Source organism: Episyrphus balteatus, chromosome 1 (assembly GCF_945859705.1).
Source record: "Episyrphus balteatus chromosome 1, idEpiBalt1.1, whole genome shotgun sequence".
NCBI lineage: Eukaryota > Metazoa > Arthropoda > Insecta > Diptera > Syrphidae > Episyrphus > Episyrphus balteatus.
The window spans coordinates 159,013,552-159,034,161 of NC_079134.1; the positions used below are offsets into that span (position 1 = coordinate 159,013,552).

At 27.9% G+C, this 20,610-nt stretch overlaps 1 protein-coding gene across 9 annotated transcripts in view; it reads right to left on the minus strand.

Moving 5' to 3' along the window:
• Positions 1-15,393: 15,393 nt before the first annotated feature.
• Positions 15,394-20,610, minus strand: part of LOC129921327 (potassium voltage-gated channel subfamily H member 2) — a 333,339-nt gene continuing 328,122 nt past the window's right edge. For 3 of the 9 annotated variants that reach the window (XM_056003120.1, XM_056003123.1, XM_056003118.1), the window contains 3 exons: positions 20,163-20,595; positions 19,572-20,096; positions 15,394-15,864 (listed from right to left, as the gene is read on the minus strand). In XM_056003120.1, coding sequence (XP_055859095.1) covers positions 15,753-15,864; positions 19,572-20,096; positions 20,163-20,595 — 1,070 coding nt within the window. In that variant the 3' untranslated portion in view covers positions 15,394-15,752. The remainder of the gene's footprint in view (positions 15,865-19,571; positions 20,097-20,162; positions 20,596-20,610) is intronic. The other 6 variants (XM_056003119.1, XM_056003124.1, XM_056003127.1 and 3 more) reach the window with 6 other exon arrangements.

Genomic DNA, 20,610 nt, shown 5'->3' on the forward strand with positions numbered 1-20,610 from the left:
GCTAGGTATATTTAAATTCAACTGCAGCTTTAACACGTAAAACGCCTTTATATGAAATTTGTTTGACTATTTTTTGTTTTAGCAAATGTGTGCTATTTTTATCGCATGAATAGAAAATTATATAGTTTCTAGTTGTACTGGAACAAATTTTGATATAATTTTGACCTCAGACATTTAACTCATTTTAATGATTTTATCTCAGCTTACAATTACCTTGGCCATGAGCCCTTGACAATGACGAAATTGTCTTTACTTTTCCTGTTCCCTCCTGCGAAGCTTTTGCATACCTACAAACTGTAAGATAACAAGAACATATTCAAGCCTTGTATACAAATCTAGCTTTACCCTTTCTCAAACGTTAAACCTTTATTCCTTGCCTTGCCTTCTGAAACATGGATGTGGATGATGATTTCTCAATGTTAGAATATTTCTCTATGTTGCTATCTGGAATTATTTATCTTACTTTGTGGTTTCTTTGCATTAATGATATTGTTTGTTTGTCCACGTTTCAAATGTTTTTTTTTTATCAAATAATCCACGTAATAAAACTTAAAACCTTAACATCGAAATAAAGCAGTTAAATGGGAAATGAGAATAAAAAATATTCTTGTGACTCACGGGTGACAAAGCATTAAATACAAAAATCATAGGTACCTACGTGTTACGTTTTCAAATGCAACACTTGATTTTTTAAAAAGAAATAAACTTGCAGTTCAATATAAATATCAACGGCATGAATCAAAAGATGGAAGAAAGCTAGTCCTAAAGCTCTTCTCTGAAAAAGGCTCTTCTTGAAAACGCCTACACCAAATTTCAGTTAAACAACAGTAACGACTGAGTCAGAAGCTGAGCCTTGCATAAAGTTACCAGTGCACTGTAGTGATTAAAAAACATTACAAGCAAAAATCCTTTACTATTTTTCTGAAAATTTCCATTAATTCAAAAAATTCCTCTGGGAACACCTTCAATATCTTGTTATTTTTCATTTCGAATAACTATTGTTGTCATCTTTAACAAATATAATCATAAAACATAACCAACCCATAAACAAACTGATAGTAAAATAAAAATTCCATTCCTCTTGCTTTCTTGTTGTTGTTTATTTTATTACAACATATGTTTTCCCATTGATGGTCGACAAATTGAATCTATATATTCCAGAGTTAACTAGTTAAACAATAAATAATCAAATTTGCCCTTTTTGCTTGCCTTGCACATGCACAGTAGATATAATGCATTCGAAGTTCGAAGAATGCTCCAATTTTGTTCTCTGATTTCAGCTTCGACATTGGATGCCATATGCCCGATGCCGCCACCAAAAGCCGATAGTAGAATTACTTTTTGTTCATGGAAATTTTCCATGTTGAGTCAGTATTATTGACTGGCTCTGATATGACTCCCAGTTTCATTGTACTGATTGTCTGGAAACCATACCTTCAATAATAATTACATATATTCTACACCATTATACAGTGGGGTTAAGGTGGAATTTAAAAACAAAAATTAAATATTTTATACAACTTGTGATAGAAAAAGTTCAGATATGAGCGTTGGGCGCCACTTTTTATGTTTTTCGGATGTCACGATTTTTTCGCTGATTTATTTACAGAATTCTTCTCCAGAGTTGCTTTACCATCTTCATGAAGAAGTTCAGTAATGTCGAATTCCTTTCAATTTTTTGAATCGCCTCAAAAAAATCGAATTTTTGGTGTTAAAAAGGAACATGAAAACAGACCGAATTCTTTTTGCGATTGTATGTGTGTCATTTGACAACAATTTTTACACGAACGTCAAGCTGAAACCAAAACAATTTCTGCAAAATAAAACCAGAGATTCCTTTGGTCAATAATTTTGTTTATTTTCTTCGGTAATATAGATTTATTTTAATCAGAATCAAAGGGAAATTGCAGTTATTATTCAGATCTGAGTGAAGATGAAGTAGAAGGCTATTATTTTGGCCGTATGCTGTGGTTTTACAGAGAAAAAATTTTCTGACGACAATTACGAGAAGAAAAGTCACAGTAATTTGACTTTTTCACAAGAACTACATATGCCAGGAAAAAATATATTTTGATCGCACATTGTTTTTTTTTATTTATTTCATATTTTTCCGCAATAAAAATACGATATTCATAGTACAGGAAAGATAGACTTTTTCGTGGAACGAAATACAGGACGGCTGAATTTTTCAAATCTGAAAGAGGGGTATTAGAAAAGCTTAAGTCCTGGTTTTCGGGACGCCACCCCCCTGGCGAAATCCGCCATTTTGGAAAACGCGAATCGCTCTATATCTCCAAAACTATGGGTCCTATAAAAATGGTTGTCTGACCAAAGTTATTGTAAATTTAATTATCTTTTTCCTTTTAGTACATTACACGGTGTAACACTCAAAAAATACGCGGGCGGAGACCTATCAGGTTTTGTAGAGCTAGTCGCACTGAATACGAAACGGTATTTGAAAATCCCCTAACACCCCCAAAATCTGAAGTTACGGGCAAAAAACGGTTTTTTAGACCTTCATCCATTGAAAAAATTCTAGCTTCGACAATTTTTTACCCATTTTCGATTTTTTTACAGTTTCTGATAGAAGATAAATGTACCTTTTTAACAATATATAAAACATTTAACTCGGTTGAACCACTTAGAATTTATAAGCTGTCAAAGTTCAAAAATTCAATTTTTTTTGTCATTTGCCCAACTTCGGCATCAAGTTATAGTACATGTTTTCAAAACAACATGCTATTTAAAAAATATATTCTAAGACTATATCTATTTCCCAATTAATCGAGGTATTTTTTATGAAAATCACTTCAAAAATGGCTTAGAAAAAAATTTTTTTCGATTTCAACCCAGATACAGAAATTCGAACTTTTAGGTATAGAACAAAAATGTTGTTTCGGCACGTAGTAGGATAACTTGGGCGCCAGGATTTGATAACGGGTTTTTGTAGAGGAGCTCAATACAAACATTTTTTTCTTTGGGAGAGGGGTCTATCTCTCCCCGTTTAGGTGGGAGGGGCATTTTTCTAAAAAAAAAATTATCAAAATAAAAAAAATTATTAAAAAACAACGGCAACACTTGCAGTAATAAATGATACCATTTCCGAAAGGCAAAATTGTACATTTGATTCTAATTTTTAAATCAATATAATATAACCAATGGTTTTTGAAATAATCGATTTCAGAGTTAAAAATAGGCGAAAAAAAAATTTTTTAAACTCATTTTATACTATTTTTGTCCAGACTGTGAATTTTAGTAAAAAACTTACTCACACAGAAAACTGCCTCAAATGATTCCTTATCGAACCGTGAAAACTATATGTTTCTATGTCTTCTAGTTTTTGAGAAAATTGAAAAATAAAAACAAAAAATATTTTGAAAAAAGAAAAATCTGATAAAATAATTTTTCAATTTTCTCAAAAACTAGAAGACATAGAAACATATTGTTTTCACGGTTCGATAAGAAATCAATTGAGGCAGTTTTCTGTGTGAGTGAGTTTTTTACTAAAATTCACAGTCTGGACAAAAATAGTATAAAATGAGTTTAAAAATTTTTTTTTTCGCCTATTTTTAACTTTGAAATCGATTATTTCAAAAACTATTGGTTATATTATATTGATTTAAAAATTAGAATCAAATGTACAATTTTGCCTTTCGGAAATGGTATCATTTATTACTGCAAGTGTTGCCGTTGTTTTTTAATAATTTTTTTTATTTTGATAATTTTTTTTTTAGAAAAATGCCCCTCCCACCTAAACGAGGAGAGATAGACCCCCCTCCCAAAGAAAAAAATGTTTGTATTGAGCTCCTCTACAAAAACCCGTTATCAAATCCTGGCGCCCAAGTTATCCTACTACGTGCCGAAACAACATTTTTGTTCTATACCTAAAAGTTCGAATTTCTGTATCTGGGTTGAAATCGAAAAAAATTTTTTTCTAAGCCATTTTTGAAGTGATTTTCATAAAACATACCTCGATTAATTGGGAAATAGATATAGTCTTAGAATATATTTTTTAAATAGCATGTTGTTTTGAAAACATATACTTTTAATTGATGCCGAAGTTGGGCAAATGACAAAAAAAATTGAATTTTTGAACTTTGACAGCTTATAAATTCTAAGTGGTTCAACCGAGTTAAATGTTTTATACATTGTTAAAAAGGTATATTTATCTTCTATCAGAAACTGTAAAAAAATCGAAAATGGGTAAAAAATTGTCGAAGCTAGAATTTTTTCAATGGGTGAAGGTCCAAAAAACCGTTTTTTGCCCGTAACTCCAGATTTTGGGGGTGTTAGGGGATTTTCAAATACCGTTTCGTATTCAGTGCGACTAGCTCTACAAAACCTGATAGGTCTCCGCCTGCGTATATTTTAAAACCTCATTTTTGTAACACCGTGTTATTTTTCTGAGCGGGCAATAGTTTTGAGGTTATGTTGATTTAATTTATTTTTTTTCGGTTTTTTTAAGATTTTATCATTCCTGGTATCAGTTACATAATTTTTTAAACAGTAAAAGTTATAGACCATTAAATTTCCAATAATTTGGTATATTTTGGAAGTCGTGCAATGTATAAGTCGAAAGTTATTGATATCAAAACTATAATCTAAGTGCAGGAAAGTTAGTAAAAAAAACAGGCATTTTGTGGAACGAAATACAGGACTGCTGATTTTTTCAAATCTGAAAGAAGGGTATTAAAAAAACTTAAGCCCTGGTTTTCGGGACGCCAACCACCTGGCGAAATCCACCATTTTGAAAAACGTGAATTGGTCCATATCTACTACACTATTGGCTTGACCGAATAAGTTACTTAACCAAAGTTGTAGGTAATATAAATATCTTTTCTTGTGCATGCACTGTTTTTCAGTGAGGACAACGCTTTTGAGGTTATGCGTCCAGAAAACCAGGGCTTAAGTTTTTTTAATACCCTTCTTTCAGATTTGAAAAAATCAGCCGTCGTGTATATCGTTCAACAAAATGCCTGTTTTTTTACTAACTTTTCTGCACTTAGATTACAGTTTTCAGATCAATAACTTTCAACTTATACATCGAATGACTTTCAAAAATATACCAAATTATTAAAAACTTGATGGTCCATAAATCTTACAGTTTAAAAAATTATGTAACTAATACCGGGAATGATAAAATCTTAAAAAAACCGAAAAAAAAATAAATTAAATCAACATAACCTCAAAACTATTGCCCGCTCAGAAAAATAATGTACTACAAAGAAAAAGATAATTAAATTTCCAATAACTTTGATCATATAATCATTTGTATAAGACCCATAGTTTTTGAGATATAGAGCAATTCGCGTTTTTCAAAATGGCGGATTTCGCCAGGGGGATAGCGTCCTGAAAACCAGGACTTAAGCTTTTCTAATACCCCTCTTTCAGATTTGAAAAATTCAGCCGTCCTGTATTTCGTTCCACAAAATGCCTGTTTTTTTTACTAACTTTCCTGTACTATCAATTAGAATTTACTCTTTATTTGAAGTTGGTGTTCTCAAATAAACAAACAACACGAAGAAAACTTTCAGCTTGACGTTTGAGAAATGTCAAATGTTCCAAGTGATGTGTGTGCGAATCCGTGTGAATCTCTCAAAAAAGAGGGATTAAAAAAAATTCGAATTCTGCTTCGTTTGAGGCGAATTTTTTTTCTATGGAACATGATTTTCAGAAAAAATTCGCTTCGAGATCGCCGAAAATTCGATTTTTCAATTGAAAGGAATTCGACATAAGTTTCTCGATGTAAGAGCATTGAGTTGGTTCGCAAAAGTCTTAATTCATGTTTTTTTTTTTAATACCTACGAAATTGGGAATCCAATCACTTTTTTTTTTCAAAAAATAGGTACATATGTAATTTTTTTTTTTCTTTAAAACAATTTAATTTATCTTTTATTTCGTATGCCCTACTGTATAAAGACCAGATGTTTTTGAACAAAAAAAAAAATATTCATACGAATTGTTTTTTTTTTTTTGTTTTTAGTTAAACTAACAGCAAAATTTATTTTTGCATACCTTTGCTATACGAAAATTTTGATAACAGAGAAGTACGCCTCATGACCTTTTGTTAATTCTTATAGATTTGTTGTTAAAAAAAAAAAACAAAAAAAAAACAATATTCAATTGTATTTGATTAAGATGAAACCGACACGTGGCGATAGCCTGTCTGGAATTATTCCTATATGCAAATGTGATAAGAAACTTTACAAACACTTTTATTGTTGTTGTTATTGTTCCGATTGTAATTGAGTTAAGTAAGTATATTCGTATGGTTCCAAAGCGGCTGGTCAGTTATCTTTTAAATAGTAATTACCTAAAGTGTTTTTTTTTTTTTTTTTGAAAATGTCGCTATCAAAAATTCGACAATGTCATTGCTCGAAAAATCACACCGTTGTAATCATTTACGAGATATGGTAATTATACAAAACTTACATAAATATTTGAAAAGCAGATGAACTTTATTTTAAATGCAAAATTTGTCTTATCTTTCCATTACGCTTTGAATGGATAAGCTCATTGAACAAATACATAATGTACCTACTTAAAATTAAGAGTGAAGTAAGAAGAAGTTCAAAAAATGTACTTTCGGAGAACATTACGGACTTGATTACCTACATTGATCTGTAGAGAAACACTAGAAAAAAAAATACATATTGAAGACCTGTGTTATTTGCTGAGCGGAAATTTTTTAGGACGACTGATAGGTTTTCAAATTTCCAATAAAATTGCATAAATTGAAAGGATTTTTTTGACGGCTAGCCAATCGTTGACCTGAAATTTCACTATCCATCACTTAACTTGAACCGTTGCAACAACACTGATATGTGTGATTTTTTCCGAAAGGAAAATGGAATGGATTGGATTGAAAATTGTTGCTATTGCTAAGTATGTACTTCCCGCATAAACGTTCTGTTTGAAGTTTAAGGTATATTGCGTTTTAATTGGAATTTGAGGTATTTGTGCCATATTTTTACAAAAGCTTTAGTAACATCTAACAAACAGTTGATAAAAAACACAAAGTTTTTTGAAAATGGATTAATAAAATTTCTTGAAATTTTGTTATGGTGGCGCGCATTTTATTTATTATATCATTATAGGTAGGTATAAATATAGTGAATCTACAGGGGAATTTTTTTTCCCTCGGAATATTTCTTTAACTGTGGCCCGTTCTTTTATTAAATAAAGTTAACTTTGGTTGTTGTATTAGGAACGACTAATGTTACATTTTGTTGATCTGTCAAAACAAAGTTTTTTTGAGATCAATTTAATGAATGAATAAACAAGAAGGAATTAATAAATACTGAAATAATTCTTTTAAATTGAATTCTATAAGCAAATTGAAACAAAAATATGCATTAAATAATTTCAAATATGAAAACAAACAAAAAATTCTCTTCTCACATCTTCCCCTTTCTTACCCATTTAGTTGTGTTTGACAGATTAACATTGAAACTCAAGTCCAGAAGCTGAGTTGGAAAAAATTACAAAATGTAACTATTTGACACTTCAACATTGGATTTAGGAACGATGTTGCGACGTCACGATGTTACACTTTGTTACTTTTTTCTCATTTAGGAACGGTGAAAGTAAACTATTGGTAACTATAGTTAACATCGGCGAATAAAAGAACGCACTTCTGGCGTGATCGTAAATTTCCCTCGGAAATCGGAATCTACATCCAGGGAACAAAAAATCCCATGAAATGAAAGCTTTATATCCCTGGAAAATGTATTGCCGATACCAATAAATTCCGAGGGAAACTTTTGATATACAATTTCATTTCCATGATTAAAACAAGGGAAAAATTCCCAGGGAAATTTTTATTCACGATGGTCCCCATTACCAAAAGGTAATAGATACTCCGAAACCAATCTTTAACTCGAATTTTCAAAGGATGCGAAATTTATTTCGAGTAAGAAGGAAATTCGAGTAAGAGAGGAATTAATCTCTTTTCAAACGTTTTCATTGAAAATGAATTCGAGTTTGAGGAAAATTTCGACTTAGAGGGAGTTGACTGTGTTTATACCTCTTATAGTGTGCTCCATATTCTTGTTTTTGCTATTTTTATTTTTAAAAAAACTAATCAAAATAATCTTTGAAGATTGTTGGACGTTGGTATATTACATAATGTACTTGAAAAGTACAAACGACTTATGTAGATTATTAGAAGAATAAATTATCAACACCCAAACGATTGTACTTCTCTTGACTTCCGCTCAAATAGCATACAAAATTTATAAAAATCTGCACTTTTTGAAAAAAAGAGTGATTATTGATTTTGTTTTCACTCATACAGAAAGTATTTATTTTAAGGAATTCCAACATTTTTCTTCTAATTATATGCAGTATTTAGTCCTTTGGAAAAAATCTTTAAAATTAATAAGAAAATCCATTGAAACTTCCACAAACCAACTCATTTTCTCGATTAGGTCTTTGAAAATCAAAAATCAGGTAGCGTTTTTACTATACTTTTGTGACATTTTGTCGACCTAGTTAGATTTTTGGGTCACTCAAGGAAATGTTTTATTTTGCAATTACAAGAAAGGTCCTGGGCTAATAATTGCTACAGTACCTACCTCTACATATAACTTATTTGTTCCTTTTATATTCCAGGCAACACAAAAATATAGAACCTCTGTGACACTACAATGATGGATATAAGTTTTCTAAATTCTCGCAAGGGATTAAATTAAAGTGTTGCCGCGATATAAAGAAAATATTAGGCAAGGATCTTTCAAGTAATTGGAATTGCCAGGTAAAAATATAAAGTATGCAGCTAACTCTACACCCTTAATACCTATCTTTCTTTAAATATTTTACAATAGGGTCGTTTTATTGATTTATTAGTTACAGATTTTCAGTACTTTTACAGATAGGTACCTACTGATATAAAGTAGTTATTGCAATAACTATAGTTAACTTTTTCTCTAGAACCCCTTATAAAGGGAAATTTCTGATATTGAATTATAAAACAGAAAGCAGATGGAAAAATTTTCAGCGAGAGAAGAAATCAGTTAAAAATACGACTTTAAAGATGAATAAAAAAATTCGATTCTTTTCAATTGAATGTATTTTTTTATTAAAAATTTGTCATTTTATTTTTATTTTCATTTTGTTTTTGTAACTAATCATAATTATATTTTCATAAATAAAATTGATAATTTTTTTTTAAATTAGCATTTATTGTTGTGTTTTTTTTTTTAGTTTTATTTTTCTGTTTGCTTATGATGTTTAGCTCATTTTTTCCGCGTGGCATTTTTATTTTTTTGTTTTTGTTAAATTTAAATCTAAAATAATTTTCAATGCTTGTTTTATTAAGTTTATTTTATATAATATATTCATATGTAAATATTTTATAGCATAGGCTTTTTGGTTTTTTTTTTGGTTTTATTAAAATTATTTATTAATTTTTGCTTTATTTTTTTTTTTAAATTTTATTTTAGATTATTTTTTGTTTTATTTTTGTTTAAATTACATATTTATATAAATTTCGAGTTTCTTTTAAATTAATTTTTTTCCCCAGATTTTTGAACTTATAAATCTGGTGTGTTTTCCCTTTTTAATGCATTTGATTTTCAAATTGTCTTTTTTCGATTATATAATAAAGAAAATAAACAAATAAAAAAATGAAATCCGTTTTAGCAAATTAAGCATGTCAAAATTTTAATTTGTGAAAAAATAGAAATTTATGAAAGAAAGTAAGAATTTTATGAATAAAAATTGAAATTTGTGCTATTTTTTTTAAATAAGAATAAAGAAAAAATGTGAAATGAATGTGAGTAAAAAAGAAAAATAGAAATAAGTTGGTAGGTATAATGCATAAAAAAATGAATTAATTTTTATTTTATATTGCTTTTTATTACGTTTTGTTTGTTTAATTTTTCTGCTCTTTTTTTGTTTTGTTGTTATTAAAATTGCGATATTGCTAGCTATTGAAAATGCCATTGTTGTTTTTTTTTTTAGTTTTGAGTAAGAAAAAAGATGCTGAATCATGAAAAAAGTGTGAATATTACTGCATTTTTGTTGTTTTTAGTTTTAGTTTGTTTTTTTGTTGTTGTTGTTAATTTATTTTTTAGCTTAGTAATGTACATTTAGATAAAAAATACAAGGACGACGATATTTTATAAGATATCTTGTTTATACAATTATTTATGATAACAATATTTACATGAGGAAATAAATTGTATTTTATGTTTTTTTTTTCTTGTTGTTATTTTTTAAATGTTGTTTAGCTTTAGAAGCAAGCAGTTCAGTATTTGTTTGTATTTTATTTTATTTATTATTAATTTTATTTTTTACATATAAATAACATTTTTGGTTTTGCTCTTTTTTTTTTATTTCTATTTTAGCCAATAAAATACATTGAGTATTTTTTATTTAAAAATTAAAATGTTTAACAAAAAATTACGAATAAAAATAATATAAAATAAAATGCAATAAAATAAAAGTGGAGAAAAGGCGTAATGTAGGTAGTTGTTTTTTGCGTTTTTTTTTTGTTTGTTTTAATAAATCTTTTGCTACTTTTGTATGCAGGCACTGAATAATTCTTTTTTACTTTCTTTTATTTTTTAAATTTGTTTAAATTTAAAAATTATCTTACGGTTATCTACATAATTATATTCATTTTTATATTTTGACAGATTAATGAGTGATAAATTTAAACTCTTTCAAATATAGATATTTTTTTTTTTTATTTAAAACTTTTTTGAAATGGGGGATAACATTTTTTTTTTGTAGGGTAAACATATAATTTTTATGTTTTTACTTTTATTAACAAACAAGCAGTGTGATATGTGCCACTGTGAGATAAGGTAATTTTTAAAGATATGGGTTTGAGAAATAAAGTTTGAATTTGAAGAAATAAGCTTATCACAAATTCTCATAGAGAATTTTGGATATAATTAATTTGAACATTCGTTATCTATCTACTATGTATGTAAATTTATATTTTTTAAATAAATAATTTTTTATTTTGTGATTGTTAAAAGGATTTGTTTTAAAAATTATCTTGATAAAATAAGACATTTAATGTTTGATGGGTTTAATTTTTGTTTGTTTGTTTATAAGTTTTGGTCTAGCTCATGCAATAGGCAAATAAAAAACGAATGACATGAAAAAGTCATGAGTTTTTTAAATTGCAGATATTATGTAAGGGTTTTTAAAGGTATAATTTAAAAAAAATTATTAAAAAAATATGAATTTATCAAAGAAATAAGTTGGGAGAAAATAAAATAAAATCAGCAGCACAAAGTTCATAGTATAGAAAAGTATTTTATAATTTTGGGTTAATGTAGTTTTTTGTTTGTTCATATTTTGTCTTCATTCATTTATGTATATAAATACTTATTTGATGTTGAATTGCTCATTTTTACATGTGGGAGGCATATAGTTGTTGCTGATGTGAACTTAGAAATTGAGTAAATGTTTGTTATTGAAATAAACTCAATTAAATGCATTCCGATGAAATTTAGAGATTTCGTAAGTCCGTATGATACCTACTTCTTTTTTCTCATTTTTAATGCATTAAAAATACATATAGAGCAGAATATCATGTTAAAAACGACATTTCGAATGAGTGTGTAAACCATATACAAAAATGTCAAAAAAAGTTCTAAAAATGTAGATACTAAAAATGAAAACGATTTTATATTTTCCAGTCATTGCTCATTGACATTTGTGCATTAAAACTTGACAGATCAACAGATAATTTGTTTATTTTATGTTTTATTACATATTTTTAAATAGTTTTTAATTTTCTTTTTATACATAAATAAGTACATATATCTTGTAGCTTTTTTTCGATTGAAAAAGTGACAAATTTGTGTGTCCAAGCGCAATACACTTTCGACTGTGGAACTTTATTCTACGTTTAATATTTATTTTTCAATTTTTAAATGACATTTGAGAGAACACTAAGTAGCTATGTCTGTTTCGATAAAAACCATTCTGACACTTCCGTTTAAAGCTAACATTTTCATATAAACAAATGTATTAAAAATGAGAAATAAAAGAAGTATTAAATGGGTTTAAAGTTCTGGTGTGAATTTCTTCGGATTCTTGTTTATGAATAGGTACATATTTTAGTAGAATTTCAAGCCATGTATAGTGTGAGGGTCTAAGGAAGGATACAAGGACATAATGTAGGTGAGTAAAATCATAGAGGACTAAGAGATTGAAATTTCTAGGTCTGAATTATAAAAAATTCGACTTTGTTTGTTTATAATGAAAACTTCATGCTCAGATGTTCGTTTTAGAAATCAGCTTTAGTGTTCCTTCGGAATAAAGATGTTTGAATGCATTTTGATACTGTAGCTCAAAAGAACACAGCTACAAACGGGCAGATAAAAAATTAGTGTATTCTTCTGATATGGCGGGATTGTAGGGATTTAGAAATTATATTAACATGAAAAATGTTTTGAAAAAATAAAAAAAAACATTAGGTATTTGCTTGTCTGAAATACCTAACTGAGTGTTTTTTACTTTTTTATTATTTATATTCCTGGCTTATTTGCATTGATTTGTCATGTACTATGTACATTATTCATTCAGAATCAAGAGCGTTCCTGGAAAAGACGTTTTGATCATTGTTAGAGCGTTCCGGAAAAGACGTTTTCGTTTCACCATAATATCGTAAAATTTAAATTAAATCATTTAATGAAAACTAGTATTCAAAGCCAAAGATCACCCTTTTGGTCTTTATGGCTTTTCTTCCACGAAAAAAAAAGTTGCGGATTAAATGTTTTGTTTAATAGTTAACATTGATCCAACTTTAAATCGTTATCCAAAAAAATGGAGTGAAATTGATAGAAATACAAAAAACAACACTTTTGACTGCCAGTGTTTTTCGTAATATTTTATGGCAAGGGTCTAAGGACCATTTAATGAAACGAAACTTAAATATTTAGTTTCAACATAAACTCTTATTTAATGATTTTACCTAGCGCAAACGTCGCATCAGGTTTTATTTAGAACTTAAATTCATATTTTTTGTTTGAGCAAACGGCTATTAATATATCAAGTTTAGGGGGTTTCATAATAGTTTGTCTTACATATTTATTTTATTTTACCTGGCTGAGAATCTTTATCTTTTTTAATTCAAAATACCTAGAAAAATGTTATTTTAATTATATTTTTACGTCATGTTTTCAAATTTCAATTTGGTTATAAAATAACCTTAAGAAACTGAGCACTTCGAACGCATCCCACCCGTGTTATAATAGAAATGTCCTGTCCACCAGTGATTTTAATAAATTAATTGAAATGTTTTGTGTAGAAAACAAAAGGATTTAACCAAATTCGCAAAAATTCCGAAAGAAAATTATCCTCCTTTTAAATCCATTCTCTTTTTTATTCCACCCGTGACAGTAAAAAAAGAGCTGTCTTTTTTTTAAATAATAAAGTGGCTTATGTAAGTATACTGCTACTATTATGAAATGTAAATTGTAAAATTATGAGTAGAGTAAAACATAAAATTATGTATTTTTTTAATTTGATGGATTGATACAAAAAATGCTGAAAGCGTTTTTAAAATGAAGTTTATCAGAGATATGTGACTCTATCATTGATAGTCAAAATCATTTTCATATAAATAATAAAAAAGATAAAGTTCTAATAAAGGAAAGAAAACAATCTTCCTTAATCATAAATGTTTTTGTAAAGTTATGCGGTAGAGAGTTAACTCAATTTAAGTTGCTGTTTTTTTTTTTTATAGAGGATTAAGATGACTTTATAAACCTAATGAGTTGAAATCTATTTTTTGAAATTTGTTTTTATTTAATGGCAAAAATTTTAAAAACTTTTCATTTTTATAATAATTGTGGTTTCAATTAAAAATTTAGAGTAAAATTTTGTATCGACTTAAATCGATACAAAATAAAATACTCAGCTGGATAAGAGGATCATTTTTTTAAATTTCAGAATAAGCATAAATCTTCTGATTGGCAGTAAAAAAAAAAGTTTTTGAAAAAAAACCTTAACTTGTATTTACATTGCCAAAAAACACAAAGAGTGTATAATTCTTTTAAACGGATCATTTATAACCACAAACTGTCTATTACCATTTGAAATCTATTACCTATGTACTCGTTAATCCACACATAAAATATCTAACACTGAAAAGGGTATTTGTTTTTGTAGGTATCTCTAATAAATATTTCTTTCTTTTTTTTTAAATAAAATTGTTTTTAAAATATTGCAATAATTTTTAACTCTGACTATCGGTTATTTAAACAGATACTTATCTATTAAAGGGTTGAGGTTCTTTTTTTATCATAATTATACATTATTGTCCTTAACATTTAAGTTCATTTAACAAACTAAAACAAAAACAAATAAATTTTTTAAAAACATAAAACATTTAATATAAACGAGTGCCAATGAACGTGTTAATTTGTTTTAATTGATTGATTGATATGTGATAGATGAGTAAGCTTTGAATTTGGTGATACAAAAAAAAAAAAAAAATGATAGAAAGAAAACAATCATTTAAAAAAAATTTAAACTTAATTTTTATTTTTGAAAATTTTTAACTTAAACTTACAACTAAATTATAACCAATGAAATTAAATTAAATCAATTTCAGATTGCAAAATTATTTAACGAGCATTTTAATTAACTTTTTGTTTAAATATATACAAATATTTATAAATTTATTGTTGTTGTTTTATGAAATTCAAATAATTTTTTTTTTTTAATGTAAAAAACTTTTAATTTCATCTTGCAGATGGTATACTTTTTTTTTTAAATTTTTTTCTATAAACAACTTATATTTATTTTTAAATTTAAAAATTATATAATAAATTAATTGATTTATTGTATAATCAACTTTTGTCTCTTTTTTTATTCCACTATCATGCCTGATTTTTGAGTTTTTATTTTTGTTTTTGTCTAAACAAAAAAATTATAATCTATTTTGAGTTTATTAAAATTAAGATTAAACTAACAGTCGTATGTGTATAAAACACTCTTGACTTGATAAAAAAGCGTTGCTGCTTGTTTTAAGTCGGTTCTATCAAATAGTAAACAATACACGTTGCTTAAAGCTTTAATTAAAAAGTTAAGGAACATAATCTTAATTTAAACTATAAATTAAATTAATTTATTTATTAATGCAACGCTTTCGGGAATGTTCAATGTTTATAAATTAAAAAACAAAAAATTCACATTTAAATTAAAATTTACCAAAAACAAAAAAAAAATAACAAAGTTTGACTAAAATTACTTATAAATATTAACTAAGAAATTTTATAAATTATAAAATAGGAATTCATAAGTTTTTTTTTTTTCTTAATTTTCAATTAAATTAACTTTATTTTTATCTTTAATTTAAAGTAGCAGTATATTTTTTTCTTGTATGCATAAATAGAAAATCTAATGTTTTTTTTTTTGTTAAACTTGCTTTTTTGTTGTTGTTTGTTTTAATTATGTACGCAAAACTATTGAACTTTTTTGTTTTCTTTTTGATTAATAATAAATCAGCTTAGTTTTCTTTTGTTTTATATTTTGCAATTTTTTTTTTATTAATTTTTGTTTTCTTAGTAAAAATTCACTTTTATTAAAAAAAATCTAGCTTATGGCTTTACAAGTAAATAATTTCTATTTCTTTTTTAGTTTTTTTTTTTTTTTGGTTATTCTCTTGGAAAGAGTAATATTTTTTTTTGTATTTTTTTTTTTAAATTTTATATTTTTTTTTCTTATTTGGTTGGTTGTAACTGTTTGCTGGTTGATTTTTGTTTTTATGGTAATCACATGGATCATACTTGATCTATTTCGTCTAATGATTCTAATTTTGCAATTGGTGCAAACACTGTTGTCCAATTTTCAGTATCATCCATTGTTTGGTTGAACGATGAATATTTTGAGCACCTGAAAAAAAAAAAAAAAACAAAATGTATGAATAAATTATATCAATGTATTAAAAATTGTTTCTCTTTTGTTTGATAAAATTTTAAACAATCTGATTTGAAACAATAAACTTTCAATAAATAGAAAGCTGATTGGTATGATTGTTCTTGATAAATTTCAATACTTTTATTTTCTGAATCACCATTTGATACATTATTTGTGGTTGCTTTGTGAGTTTTTATCATAGACCTTTTATTCTGAAACAGACACTGGAGTTCTTGAATAGGTGATTCTTTTAGTAATCTGCTATGTTTATTTTGGGACAATTTTTAGATAGTCGTGATTTAAGTCTGAAGTGCTCAACTTGGCAGAAGCATTAAAACAAATTGTATTCAGGCTCATTTTAAAGTGGAAAGTTCTGGTGTGGCTGGTTTTAGTGACTTACTTAAGGTCTTTTGGGTACTAAACATGAATCTGAATTTCTACAACAACATTTTTCGTGGTTATTTTGGCAAATTACCAAAAACTTGCTTTTGTTTTTGGCAAATTATTTGAAAAGTAAGCTCTTCACGGCTTTTGCCAAATAAACAAAATATATAGTGGAGTAACTAAAGCTCAAGAATTGGCAATATTAGGGAACCCGGCCGAACAGCTTAGATTTTGATGATCTTTTTTTTTAAACGTCGGTAATTAAAAATACTTTAAAGTCTATAGATTAAAAATTGCCGGTGTTGCCGTTTTGATTTTTTAAATTTAATTGAAGATTTTTGTGAACAAAAAATTTTTTTTTTCAAAAATTTTTCTTAAATTTCATAAATTTAATAAAGCCAAAAGATTGTCTAGGCAATTCAAGGAAAAAAAATATATAGGAGTGAGAGACAATCTTCCATCGTTCAAGCGATAGATGCACTTTTCTTATTAATTGACTTCAAACACAAAAAAAAAAATATTTGAACACAACGGCATTACCTACAATATTAAAATATACATTTTTAAAAAGCTAGAAGCCGAGTCATATTTGTAAAATTAAAATTAAGTTAATTGAAATAAGGGCTTTTGAAAGAATGGTAACTGAAGTCAGATTTTTGAAAAAAAAAAAAAAAAATTTTTGAAAAAATTTTAACATGTCGTTTTTTCAACTTGTTCGTAACATAAAATGCATTTATTTTCAATTTTTTTGGCCACATTTATTATGATTTGAAATTAACAAAGGAAATGTCCATATGTATTACGGTTTATGAAAAATATTAAAAAGTATTTCATTTTCGAAGAACTTTTTTTAATAAAGTTTTGAAAAAAAATTTAACTTATTTTTTTAATGTTCAACATGAACACAAAAAAATTATTTTTTATTCATTTAATAACTCTTACTGTTGAAAGTTAAAAGCGAAAATTTAAAGTTCTTATTTACCAAAATCTTTGAGAAAATTAATTATTTTTTCAGTTTTTATTAAAAAAAAACCCATTGAAATTGAAGTAATTTTTAATTTTTTTTTCAAAAGTGTGATATATATTACCTTTTCTGCTTCGGAATTCAACTGATAGTATTTATGGCCAAAATTTTTTTTAAAATTAATTCACATTTTTTTAGAAAAAGTTTGGAAAAAAGTCATTTTAAATTTTTTTATTAACATTTTTTTTTTTTAATTCTGAGTTTGAGGACCATTTTTTCAAAAAGTCTTGATTAAATTTAGTGGATTTAAATTTAAGAGATAAGAATGAGCTTCTGGCTTTTTTAAAATGTATTTTAAAATATTGTAGGTGTTGCCGTTGTTTTCAAAATATTTTTTTTGTGTTTGAGGTCAGAATGTTAGAAAATTGCATTTATCGCTTAAACAATGGAAGATTGTCCCTTACTGCCTTTTATATATTTTCCTTAAATTACCTAGAGAATCTTTTGCTATCATTTGTTTTATGAAATTTAAGCAAAAAAAATGGTTTTGTAAAAAAAAATTTAATTTTAATTTAAAAAAAACAATACGGCAACACCGGCAATTTTTAATCTATAGACTTTAAAGTATTTTAAATTACCTACGTTTGAAAAAAAATCGTCAAAATCAGAGCTGTTCGGCCGGGTTCCCTAATAATTTGCTTTAGTTACCCTTCTATTGAAATTATTTTCAATTCATAAATTTTTAAAACCTTTGTCTAACTCTTTGCTTTTTCAAAATGTCTCACTGTTCGCTTTTTGTCATTTCATCGAAAATATAATATTAAAAAAAGACTCTTTTTGACTTTATTTAAATACTTTGTGCTAAATTTCATTTCACCTTTTTCCAACCAAAATCTCACGACTCGAAGTTTGTACAATTTCTTAATTTCATTAAAGAAATGGAAAGCTCAAAACTATACCAATACAAAAGTAATTCATAGACTTTGATAACAGATTATAGATTTACCAACAAGATAATAATGACATTTTTTTCCCAAAAAAAAAGCGATCACTTCAAGATACCACTTTCATAATAACTAAAAAGTAAAGATTTAAAAATTTAGGATTTTCGCATAAAATGTTTGTACGGTGATTTTGATTGAAAAGCTTTTTTTTTTTTAAATGTAATACTTTTAGTTGTTACCCAAAAGTCGAAAAAGTAATTTTTTGGTCAACAGAAAAAAGTATCCTCTACAAGAAGTTTTTTTTAAATGTTAATAACAACCATACTAAATTATAGCAATGGCAGAAAAACAAACTTTTCTATTAGATTTTGGTATCGAATCAGAAGCAAGAAAATCCAAGGAAGCCTTCACGTCAAAAATAACGTGTTGAATAAAATACAGCACGACCGACTAAGCTAGTACTGTCAAGTGTAAAGAAGGGTCAGGCTCAAAAACTAATGGAGAGAATAATTGCAACGACAACTGCATACAATTGGCCTTAGACATGGAACAATTCAAAACCGAGAGGCAAAGGAAGGTCAACCCGGGGCGCACCCCGCATGAGGAGCCATAATGTGTGGTGGGTGAGAGTTGTGAATTGTGATCCCCTCCAAGATCATGACTGTCATCGATAAAGGAGAAGAAGAAGAATTCTTAATTCCAACACGAAGTAAAAAAACCTTTATCGCCAAGTTTCGGAGATAAAAAAACACATTTTGAAGTTGTTCTATCTCAAAGAAGTGCCGTCATAGATTTTTGACTTGGGATTTGATATCAAAAGCTATTAGAAAAGTTTATTTTGGTTCAACGGAAAAGTAATTACTCAGGTTTTTTGTTTGTTTCAAAACATAGTTGGCAGCAATAGAACGCCAAAATTAAACAAATCAAAGAAATAACATAAATTAAAAGCTCCAGATTGGACGTTGTTTTCAATTAAAATGTTTTTTCGGTCGGACAGATTTTTGATATCAATTTACCTTAATTTCTAACTTATAAACTGTTTTTTAACCATACAAAATCTTTTAAAAGGTTTATCCTGTCCGCGCCATTTTAAATACAAACTAGTTTGTTACTTTTTTTATATTCTCCATACTAATATTCTTAACGGTACTAAATTTCATAATTGTTCGCCAAGAAATGATCATGTAAATGATTTTTGACGATAAAAAGTATGAAAGGCACCACTGTGCGCCGTATTGTGTATCAGCTATAGCAGTTCAAATCTAAATGAGACCTGAGAGCAGATTTTTTGCTATCCAAAGCAAAATGATACTTCCTTTGTAATTTTATTGAAATTGCCCCATAATTATTCGTCGTCTATTTTTGAAAACATATTTTTGTATTATTTTTACCTGAACAAACTTTTGTCAGTTCCACCGGTCGCCGCCGTACACTCGGGCTGCGAAACAGATCTCTGCACATTGGTTCGTTGTTGTTGTAATGAGGCTGTGATTGATGATGATGATGGCTGTTGCAAATGTGGCGATGGATGTGGCTGTAGCTGATGTTGCAATGGCTGTTGCTGTTGTTGTTGTTGTTGTTGCTGCAGTTGTAGTTGTTGTTGTAATTGAAGTTGAGTTGATGTCGTTTGTTGAGGTTTATCAGTTGTGATTGCTGCACATAAATCAAATGAGAAATCACTTTCGGACGGCTGATAGGATGTTGTTGTGATCTGTTGCTTACTAGCTAACAATTGCTGTTGATGTTGCAATTGTTGTTGCTGTTCTAATTGATGTTGCAATTGTTGCTGATGCAGCGTCAATTGCATCTGTTGCTGTTGATGCAGTATGTCGAGAATTGTACGAATGTCTTTATGCAAATTCGTTTCTAGTGTGTCGATACGTTGAGTTAATTCACCTATTTGTGTTTTGATTGAGCTTTAAAATAAAAAAAAATAAACAAATTAGTTTAATGGAAACTTTGTCAAATTATTAGCAATTAACCTGATTTCTACGGTTTTCATACAATGGTGACATGTTGAATGTGATGTTTGTTCGGCACCATGTCCACCAACTACCGAACTGCCAGTACTTTCAGTTCGCATATGCAGTTTCACTCTGCTGCAAGGTTGTGGATCCTTTTGGCCACAACAACAGGTATTCTGCGATGTGGCACAAAGCGTGATGGTTTCAGTTTCTTGCAGTTCGTCGGGTATTATTTCACCCAGGGGAATGCTCATTCCAATTGGTATCGACGAATGAGGCTGATGACGGCGTCGATGTCCTAATAGGGGATCGAATGATTCATTGCCAACACCTGGAACACTTCCACCTCCAATGTTGCTGCCACCATTCTCAACACCACCACCCATGTTGCCAACGATACTGGTTCGGGTTCTGTGCGTGTTTTGATGACTTTCCGTTGGTGACGTTGCTGCTATGCCAATTAAAA